Source organism: Anser cygnoides, chromosome 3 (assembly GCF_040182565.1).
Source record: "Anser cygnoides isolate HZ-2024a breed goose chromosome 3, Taihu_goose_T2T_genome, whole genome shotgun sequence".
NCBI lineage: Eukaryota > Metazoa > Chordata > Aves > Anseriformes > Anatidae > Anser > Anser cygnoides.
Genome location: NC_089875.1, coordinates 88,609,213 through 88,619,778, shown reverse-complemented (window position 1 = coordinate 88,619,778; position 10,566 = coordinate 88,609,213). Strand labels below are relative to the sequence as shown.

At 46.0% G+C, this 10,566-nt stretch overlaps 1 protein-coding gene across 1 annotated transcript; it reads right to left on the bottom strand.

The window, feature by feature from the left end:
• Positions 1–2,613: 2,613 nt before the first annotated feature.
• Positions 2,614–10,338, bottom strand: LOC136790487 (uncharacterized). Its single transcript, XM_066994635.1, has 9 exons — positions 9,644–10,338; positions 8,450–8,734; positions 8,105–8,261; positions 7,346–7,503; positions 6,352–6,483; positions 5,881–5,988; positions 5,608–5,680; positions 4,833–4,966; positions 2,614–4,527 (listed from the first exon to the last, which is right to left on the bottom strand). The coding sequence occupies exons 1-9, from the start codon at positions 9,692–9,694 to the stop codon at positions 3,955–3,957; spliced, it is 1,671 nt and encodes a 556-aa protein (XP_066850736.1). The 5' UTR covers positions 9,695–10,338; the 3' UTR covers positions 2,614–3,954.
• Positions 10,339–10,566: the final 228 nt, after the last annotated feature.

Genomic DNA, 10,566 nt, shown 5'->3' with positions numbered 1-10,566 from the left:
AAAAAGATGAACCACAAAAAATGATGGGAGAAATTCCTGCCTTCTAGCATAGAAAGATTATTATAATTTGATTAATTGCTTTAATGGGATACGCAGGGAGATGGTTCCTGCTGCAGGCCAACTGGTCTTCCACTTCTGGTCCCCAGGAGAGTGGTCATCAAACAAAATTCTCTGAGGATCATCCAACAAAGATGTTCAGATGTCAGGACACACTTGACATAGGAAATAGGAAATTTTAAGAAAAAAGATTTTTTTCTCTTTGCGGAAGTACAGATGAAAAGGTTTTTTTTGGGGGGGGGATCATAGTAGATAATCTGTAACGCAAGAAAAGAGATTTGAGTTGGAGGAGGAGAACTTGGGATGCCCTTCACAACTCTGAAGTGAAGCCTGAAGAAGACTACAGTAGTAAGAACAATGAACTGGGAAATGCTACAAAGGATTGACCATTTTTCTCATATCTGTGGTGTCTTTGCACTAGCTAAGGAGTAAAAAAAAGTGATTTTTCAGAACCCTCATAAACGCTGTGCTTCTAATGATGCTTTGCTTGTTGCATATATATCTAAGGAGGTGAACTGCAAATCTATAATGCTTCCAGAATGGGGCTGCTTGGAGAGGATGTGCTTCAGCTACCTGGTAGCCTCAGGCTCATTGCTGGTGCTGAGGCAGAAGGTCTAATGCAGCCAGCCCAGAGCCCATTAGCTTTGCCAGGGGATCCGAAAGAATATCTGGTCTGGCATGGTAGGAGTAGGAATTCAATCAGGAAAGTGTCTTGCGGCAAGTGGCTACAAGAGCCCCAGCAGGGCTTTCCTGGATACTTGTGCACCAGAGTGCTCAGGGTGAGCCTTTACTATTCAAGAGAATTATAATAAACTCCGCATAGTGCTCTAAAGCCAAGACTAGAAAGAATCAAGCTGCCGATTGCAGGAAGGGAGGTTTTGTTCCCTGAGCTGCACGGCTTCGCTAAGTGTGACCTGTTCGTGTTCTGACATGAGAAATTTCAGCCTGAGAGATGCCCTGGGTGACTGCTCACTTAGAAAATTCCCCCTCCCTTTTTTTTTTGGGGGGTGGGACCAAATTTAACATGGTCTCCTGTTCCAAATTGTCTCTTTGATTATCTGCAAAGTCTTGATGTCGGCAGGAGGAGAACAGCTGCATCAGCGTGTGCTGTCAGCCAGGACTCGGGGCTGCAGGGACTTGCTGGGATGCCTCTGCAAGGCATGGCTCACTGGGGTAACCACTGACATGGTTTGCATGAGGCTGTCAGATAACATAACTGCAGTCATTTCTCTCTAAACTGCCTTCACCTCCTCTACTCCCCACCTGTTTCTTTCCTCATGCTGGAGCTCCCTACCAGCAGTGCCACGCTGTTTCTTCTCGCCTGATGGAAGCAATGTTGCAGCAGAGTAGGAAGGCCTCGTATGAAAGGGAGGTGGTCTTACTTCAAAAGTGGTTTCCCTTCCACTCCTCACCCACACATGAGCACTAACATGGATGTACTCAAGTGCTCTGGCCAGCGGCCTGGCACCAAGACACTTGTACCTGGTTGGCCTGGTCAGGGGTCCTTGCGGCAGCCCAGAGCACAAGGCTTGCCTGCTCTGAAGTCCTCCTCGCGTCTGCTGTTGGCTGCTTGGGCTGGGGAGGGTTTGCAAGTGCCTTTCCTGCTCTTACTGCTTCTCCTCTGAGAGTCATTAGGGTTTTCTCACTGTCCATTCTCATCTCCTCTGAGCTGCCAAGTGCTCCAAGCTGATCTTTATCTTCCCACCATCACCCCTTAGTGGCTTACATTTTTCTTTTACCCTGGGTATCGGCTGCCCCCGGTATTCCAAGCAACCACAAAAAGCTGCACGTTGCTCTGAGAGGATCTTGAATTCTCGTGAAACTAAACCCTGAACTGCCTGTGTGAACCAAGCACCAAGCCCTGGCAATAATTCTTATTTAGCCAGCAATCATTACTTTGTTTGCTTGGTACCCATTTTTCTTTGTCTCATAAACTATCTTCTAGAATAACAGCAATGATGTCCAGGTTTTAGTGAAAATTTTGCCTCAGCGTGCTCTCTAATCCTGTTGGCTTCACAGCACCCATGTGAACACCCTGAGAAAATGAGAGGTACAGAAGGTCTTCTCTGAGTCCCACCGGCTGCTGACAGAATTTAGACCAGAAGTGTCCATATTCTCACTCATAGCATGGCACCACTCCACTCCCATGTGCGTATAGGCATCCTCTATCCAAATCTCAGATATTTGAATGCAAAGGCTTTCAACTAATGATCAGTCCTGGAATGAACTGCAAGATGGATTTTTTTTTTTTTTCTGTCAAGGAAATGCACAAACCTCGGATGAAAGTCTTCTTCTTAAGAATACTCTAATGTCTTCAGAAAAAAATAAAATAAAATAAAATAAAATAAAATAAAATAAAATAAAATAAAATAAAATATAAGATATAAGATAAAATAAAAAATAATAAAATAAAATAAAATAAAATAAAATAAAATAAAATAAAATAAAATAAAATAAAATAAAATAAAATAAAATAAAATAAAATAAAATAAAATAAAATAAAATAAAATAAAATATATTGTCTTGGAGTTTGTTTGCTTCCAGTGAATACACTGTATATGCTGTCACAGGATGCAGTTTTGCTTTAGTTGTTAAGCATCCTCGTGACACTACGCCTTCAATCCAGGGGAAAAAAGCACGAGTAACATTTACAACATTCACTGAAAATATTTAATTCAATGCTATATTGATATTTCTATCTTCTCCTCAATTATAAGGTACACTCTGAGATCTAGAGTTCATCCAAAACCTAATCCAGTAAATCCTCACTTTAACGAGTGGTAATCACAAAACCTGGGAATAATTGTCCTGATTTTCTGAGGAGCATAGTATTGCGGTGCGTACTGAATTCAAAGTAAGATTAATCTTCCTGGGCAGCAGATTGTTGTTATCCTGACATAATGGCAGCCCATATATAAGACCTGCAGATTGGTACTTTGGAGATCCAGAGCTCTTCCCCTGACTGTGATTTTTACAGTTTTTCTTTTCAGACATGCCTTTGCCAAAGAAAGATGCTAGAAGACTGCTGAGACGCCTAGGAATCACCGAATCACTGAATGTTAGGGATTGGAAGGGACCTTGGAAGATCGTCTGGTCCAATGCCCCTGCCGGAGCAGGAGCAGCTAGATCAGGTCACACAGGATCGCGTCCAGGCAGGTTTTGAGTGTCTCTGGAGAAGGAAACTCCACAACCCTCCTTTGGGTAGCCTGTTCTCGTGCTCGGTCACCCTCACCATAAAAAAGTTTTGTCTCACATTTAAGTGGAACCTCCTATGTTCCAGCTTACACCCATTGCCCCTTGTCCTATCATTAGATGTCACCGAGAAGAGCCTAGCTCCGTCCTCCTGACACTCTCCCTTTACATATTTATAAACGTTAATAAGGTCACCTCTGAGTCTCCTCTTCTCTAACTAAAGAGACCCAGCTCCCTCAGCCTTTCCTCGAAAGGGAGATGCTCCACTCCCTTAATCATCCTCGTGGCTCTGTGCTGGACTCTCTCAAGCAGTTCCCTGTCCTTCTTGAACTGGGGGGCCCAGAACTGGACGCAATATTGCAGATGTGGTCTCACTAGGGCAGAGTAGAGGGGGAGGAGAACCTCTCTCGACCTACTAACCACAGCCCTGCTAATACACCCCAGGATGCCATTGGCCTTCTTGGCCACAAGGGCACAGTGCTGGCTCATGGTCAGCCGGCTCTCCACCAGGACGCCCACGTCCCTTTCCCCTTTGCTGCTCTCCAGCAGGGCAGTCCCCAACTTATCCTGGTGTCTGGGGTTGTTCTTGCCCCGATGCAGGGCTCTACACTTGCCCTCGTTATATTTCATGAAGTTTCTCCCCGCCTGATGCTCCAACCTGTTGAGACAGGCAGCAAAAGTTCAGACAAGTCTGTTAGTTTTGAGTCACTTCATCTCTTTATTGTCAACTTGTTGTGCATTACTGCACAACACAGAGACTGTGACGCTTGCGTCTTTGTTCTTCAGGCCGGATTCTGTTGTTTTGAACCCTTGCGCATCCTCCACCAGAAAAGCAGCCCCTTCCTGGTTTGGACGCCTTTGAGAATGGTGTAGGTTCCTGTGGATGTCGTTGATGGCCTTAATTCTGGAAGCCGCACAATTGCTTCTGCTTTTGGGTTGTCTCAGTGGCTCCCTCATCTGCGGCTCCCCAGGCTTAGGGAGCATCTCGTCTGAATAGGTGGCGCCTCTTTGAACCTTTGCATTTTCTTGTGCACATACACTTAGAACTGGCAGCCCAGCAGCTCCTTGGTGACGTGGCCGTCTTACAGAGTGTGCATGGCTCTTGATGATTGCATTCATGGCTCTCATTCTGGCAAGAGCAGACGGCATGGTGCTTTTGGGCTGGTGCAGTGCTTCGCTCGGCAGTGCCAGTGGAATTGCCTGGTCCAGATAGCCCTCGACATTTTGACGCTTGTCTTCGTTTTTCCTCAAGTTGAGAATTTCTGTGCATCTGAGGAACTGGTGACAGAAAACATAGCCTTTTAGAGACTGAAAGCAGGGAAAGAAGAGGCTTCCTTCATCAGAGAAGGAAAGGAAAAGCAGAAGCGTTTGAGTTCAACTTTCAGTTGTGTTTGTCATGTAGTAGAAGTACTTGCTGAATTACAGGTTGTACTAAATACCACCTTGTGTGCCCGTCATTGCTAAGCTCCGTATATTCCTACTGCTTTCACAGGTTGCATTTTCAATTGCAACTACATTGTAAAAATAGAAATTCAGACTGTATTTGACAGACTGATGTCTACTCTTACTATAAAGGCACAGACCTTGCCATCTGGTACAGATGTTGCAGTCTCTCTGTCTATGGGAACAGCGTTTTCCTCTGCTGTCCTTTCCATCTGATGGTCACACACCTCTGTGGAAGTCTTTGGGACCTCCACGTCCACAGCTGCATTGCTTACTGCAATGGAAAGAATAATAATTACTATTATTATTAAAAAAAAAAAAAAAAATAAATGAACAACGGACAATATGAAGAGAAGAAATACATAGGAAATGGATGGAAGAAGTGTTGAGGGACACGATATCTATGGCCTGCTGTTTTGCCGTACCTGAATTGCCTGAATGTCAGGGCTCGCACAGGACTGAGGTCTTTGTGTTAACCAAACGCGTGAATTCTAATACCAGGACTAGACTGCGGAAGCAGCACCTCAGCACCGTGATCGTGCTCTCCAGGCCTGTTCCGCTTGGCTATAAATTGAGCCTTTATCATTCACAGTTTCGGCTATACAGGGGCAAGGGTTTGCGTGTGTCTTCAGACATCTCTTAAAATGCCCCGCTCTTTCCAGCAGCTCAGCACAAATTTGAAGCTACCTCCTTCTGCCAAACTCCTCTCTGTGTACCAGCACGGAAACCTGTTTCTTAGGTCCCACTGAGACCAATGAATGTGCTTAGCTGAGGAAGGAGGCACTGAACAACTTGGAGCAATGTCCTGTATCTGTATCCTAAAAGCAGCCCCACGTTTGTGCCAGTAAAGACGGTTGCCAAGAACTTGGTTTGCCGTGCTCCTTTGGGAGCCATTACTCTCAAGCCACTTCTTACCTGCTTCATCAGTATGCCGGGTGAGTGTAGAAGCCCCGTTTGTCTCTGGAGTCACTTGCTCCCCGAGAGAAACCTGTGCACAAAACCTTCACGTTACTGCGGGATTTAGTGCAACATGGAAGAATACTCCATATTTCGGCTGCTGTCTTTGAAACATCACAGAGAAGTCTGAGTGGGAAGCCCCATTCATTACCACATCCAAACAACCCTGTCTAGGACACTGTTTTAAAACCATACCTGCCAAATGATATAATTGTTAATTGACAAAGTTACCTCTTTGCTTTGAAAGGCTTCTAGTGGGGCTTCTTTGGAGCTCGTCGCACTGCACTCAGCTTCCCTGGTGCTGCTTGATAGTGGGAGCTGAGTGGTACTTGAGGTCTCCTGAAAACAAATACAAAGAATCACATAATTAACAGTAATCTGGATTTGTGTTTCTGCCTGTGAAGGGCTGTCACAAATCAGTTCTATTTTAAGAGGTGTTAAGCCCAAATGGTTCCTTTATGGCAGTGTACCGTGATGATTTAGGGGATTACGAGCACCACAAGGAACCCATGTGATGAGAAGTTTGAACCGTTAAAGTTAGGTGAGGCTCGAGGAGGGCGAGTTGAAAAGAAAATGGGGTGCAAATTTTTCCAGGGACACCGGGAATGGTGAATCCTGGAATCAAGCAAATAATGTTATTTTCCTCTCGAGCTCTTTAACAGGGGAAACCTAATTTGTTAGTATTCAAAATGCCATTGTTACCTCTGCAGCTTTGTGCTGGTGCTGGGAGTGAGCGAAGGTGGTCATTGAAGGGGTCATCTGCCCATTCTCAAAGTGTTTCCTCACTGCAGCCAGGCCGCCGGGCACAGTGCAGGACTTGATTTCCTCTGAGGTCTAGAGTGATCAAATAAGGCCAGGTGTTTTCCATTTGCAGTAAGAACATACCATCCATTTCAACAAGTAAGGGCAAGGTGTTATAGGGTGTAAGTGAAGCAGTTCATATGTTCTCAACACAGTTCGGTTGGGTCAGGCTTCCTCCAGTTCTTCCTTTTGGGGAGAGAGAGCTAACAGCACCATTGCTGGCAGTGTTGGGAGGAGGGAATTGGAACCTTCTTGGCCCAAAGAACCGCAGGAATCTGTTCCAAATACACAAGGGCAATTAGGAAATCAAGAAGCCAGTGGGCAGGAATTGCGGTGGTTTGAAAACACCTGGACTCTGAAGGCGAGCGTGGCTGTTGGCTGCTTCCCTCAGGTGGCTTCTGGGCTACCTGAGCACCCATAGCTGAGCTGTTTTATCATGCGGTACTTTCAAAGTCTTCAGTTCGAGCAGCAAGAGCTCTGAAGTCACTGTGCTCCTGAATAGGATTTTATTATTTGGCGATAGAGAATAGTTGTTGTGGTAAGGAAACTGCCTTGTTTTGTCATCATAGGATAACCGTGTTGCTGATCTCTCTCTCACCCATGATCCTCATACATGAAGTTCAGGCAAAGGTGGACTGAAAGGAAGAGCACTTCCATGAAGTAATGGGGATTGTCCAAAAGACCAAAGGCATCTAGCGTGAAAAACCTCATTTGGTAGAGAGAGAGACTGATGGATGACTATGTTTGCTCTGTAGGTTTCCTAATTTGGGATTTAAATTTTGATCCACCCTATGATCCACCTGATAGCTTGCTTGTAGAAATAAAGATGGTTACGATCTGTCCCTGGGCAAAGCAAACGTAGAATTAAGAAGATATTGAGACATTGGTATCTTACATTGGCAAAGCGGTTGCTGTTCTCTGCCTTTGACACCGCAGCCTGATACAGAGCCATTTTGTCTTTCAAGGAGACATTCTCCTGGAATTCTGTCAGTGTATTGCCGGTGTTGGGAGGGCTGTCTTCTGGAAGTCCTCCTACAGCTTTGCAGCCACCCACTGCAACCACAAAGAGACGTCATAGTTGGGGAGAGGGAGATGGGTGCATGTGTTTCAAAGCTTGAAAGAAAAGCAGTAAGCAAAACAAACAGTATTGCCAACATTTTGCCAACTGTGTCGTACTTTTACTTTAGAACACATAAAGTACGGAGCATTCAATTTGTGGAAACCAGAATGCCTTTAACTAATAAAAGTTAACGCATTGTTACCAAAGCAACAAGTTGCTAAATCCAACCTATCTTCACCAAAGAAGAAAATGAAGATACCACTTTTTCGTAATTGATGAATGCTGCCCATAGTTTTGATATCATATTTGTAATCTGGGCTGTCTTCATCAAAAGTTATCTTCTCAAAACATAAGACACCATTCTGTTGTGTTTTGTTCAAAAAGTATTTAATGGGCATCAGGCACTCCTCCGTAATGCAAAAGACAAAATGGAGAAGGCTGGAAAGCTTGTTTTGCATTGAGAAGAACACCACGTTCTCTCCCTGGGCGGCCTGGGGGCTGCCCTGATGAGGTGAGTGTGCTTGCCCCTTGTCACCTCAGAGATGGAGCGCATTGAACTAAAGGGAGAAATCCGATCCAAGTGGTAAGGCTAACCTTCAGTGTTGGTGGTCTGTCCATTGCCTGAGGACATCTTCTCAAAGATTGCCCTCCCCCGTTTCACGCTGGACACTTCCATCAGAGAAATGTCCGTCTGGCTCCCAGGCTGAGTGGCCAGTGCTGGTGGCAGTGAGCTTTTGCCACTTTCCGCTTCCTGTTGGAAGACACGGAGGGGATGTGAGCTAGAAGCTACTGGGAGGAGCCAGGTAGGGCTTTCAGGGGGCAGAAAGGATATGAAGAGGCAGCAGATTGGAAGGGGGTGCTGTTCTGGCAGTAGTGTTCTCCAAGTCCTCAGTGAGAGCGCGGGAATCCTTTTCAGCTGCGGAACCTGCGTGCACTCACCTTCCTGCCACCCAGGGTCTCAAAGTGGCTCTGCAGCTCCTTGACAGAGATGGGGAAGGTCTCAGTCCGGCGAGGGCCACCCAGGGTGACGTCCGCCCTCCCGCTGTCTGCCGCGGCTTCCTCCACGGTGCTGCCTGGGCTGGCTTTCTCTGGTGCCAGGGACCGTGGGGCTGGCAGGCGTTGGAAGGCCAGGCTAGGTGTCAGAGCACTGGCGGACTCCCATCTCTTCATGAGGAGCTTCACAGAGCTCTTCTGCACGGTCAAGTCGGGCAGCTCCATCGCGCCCTGCCAATGCAACGGGTACCTCATGACATAGCTTGTATTTCAGACCAGGGTTTGAGTGGTTTGCAGTATTTCATGGGGGAGGAAGAAGCACAGGAGAAGCGCTAGGTTTCTGCAACCCAAGGGTACTCATGAAGGAAATTCCCCTGGGACATGTGCACTTGTCAGCAAAGAATTTGACTTTAGGCCTCATCCTGACTTTAAGCCACTTTTGCCGCCTGCTCATGGCCGCTTAAATCACTACAGAATGCTGAGGGCAATTCATTCTTAAGTCAAATACTTGGTGAAGACTGCACGTCTGACACTGTCAGGGCCTTGAATCGTTTCCCAGGCTTCGTAGAACCTTCTTAGCCCTTATGAAAATGCAGGAAGAAAATTGGGGGAATACGAAAACCCAAAGAGGTATGGAGCTGGGCTTCAATGGCCTTTAGCATTTCATGCCGCCTTTGCCGACTGTACTTCCTAACTTTTGCTGGCCACTTCTAAAGTTATCATGCTTAAAACGTGCCAGAGGAAGGCACAAACTAAGGGCTTGGCTGCTTTTTGTTCGATGGCCATGCTGGGCAGGAAGGCAGAGGGTTGCGAGAGAGAGAACCAGAAGCTGCTTCAGTTCTTCCCTCTGTCTGGTGACTAATATTCACTGGCCACGGTACTAGAGGATCTCTTCTCCACTAAAGACTCCCTGAAAGTGCACGTGAGAGCTAGCTGCACGCTTCTGACACTGTCACTGGAAGAGCGTGCAGTTTTTCTTCTGCAGGTAAGCAGAGCCACAAGTATCTGAAGCATTTCATTTTTTTTTTTCTTTTGCTCCCTCTCACCCATTTATCACATGAAGAGTATCAGGCTTTGCGCTAGACCACCTACGTCCAAAAAAATGCACAAACTTGTGTATTCGTAAGGAGCTAATCTTACCGCTTGGCTCTTCTCAGTTGAATTTTCCTTTTGTGACTCTGCTGCACACATTGCGTGCCTGTTGAAAGGAAGGCAAATTTAAACATTCTCTTATTCACTGGTCTCATTTGACTAATGAATGTGAAGCTAGATCGACAGTTCACAGTATGCATTGGAGAAAAGCCTCATCCTACCTCGTCCGTCACAATCTCACTTCCAAGAAGTGATGGCCGCAGGAAGAGGCGCCGCCTTTTAACCTGCCTGTCTGCATTGTGAGCACACAGTCAGTCCACAGTGTCCAGGTTACCGTCTCCATGTGTGGGCATACGGAAACCAAGGCTGGTTTTCCTTACCCCAACAGACCTGGCTTTCCTTACCCCAACAGACCCACCAGAGAGTCCTCGGAATCTGCTGAGATTCTGTTGGTGGTGGTGCACAACCTCTCCCAGAAAGAACTTGGTGTCCTTAGGGACAAGTTCTTGGGCAGACCGTTGTGGTAGATAATAAATGCCCTCAAACAGAGAGACCATTGGTTTTTCATTTTTATTCTCCGTTACTCAGCTAACTTCAAATTCTCTCTTAGAGCTAACTGGCAGAATTGTTTGACTAGCTCTGGCATGCCGTGCTTGGTTTTCTTTCATTCACTCATGCTGGTGTTTTTTGTGTGTGTTTTTTTTGATACCTAAGAGAAATATCAAAATGTTGGGTAATTTACCCTTGGGGGTGTTCTCTCTTCCTGTAGTATGGAGGAGACTTCTGACTCTCAGGCTACAGCTCTTTGGCCAACAAAATCTTTGAAGGACTCTCTAGTAAGCCAACCCATTTTATGATGCCACAAAAGTACAAGGGCAGAAGCAGAGAAAGCTAAGGACTGTAGATTTAAAGTAGAGAGTTAACATTTGGCAGTTAGGTACCTTCCTTTGGAAAAGGATCAGGGAGATCAA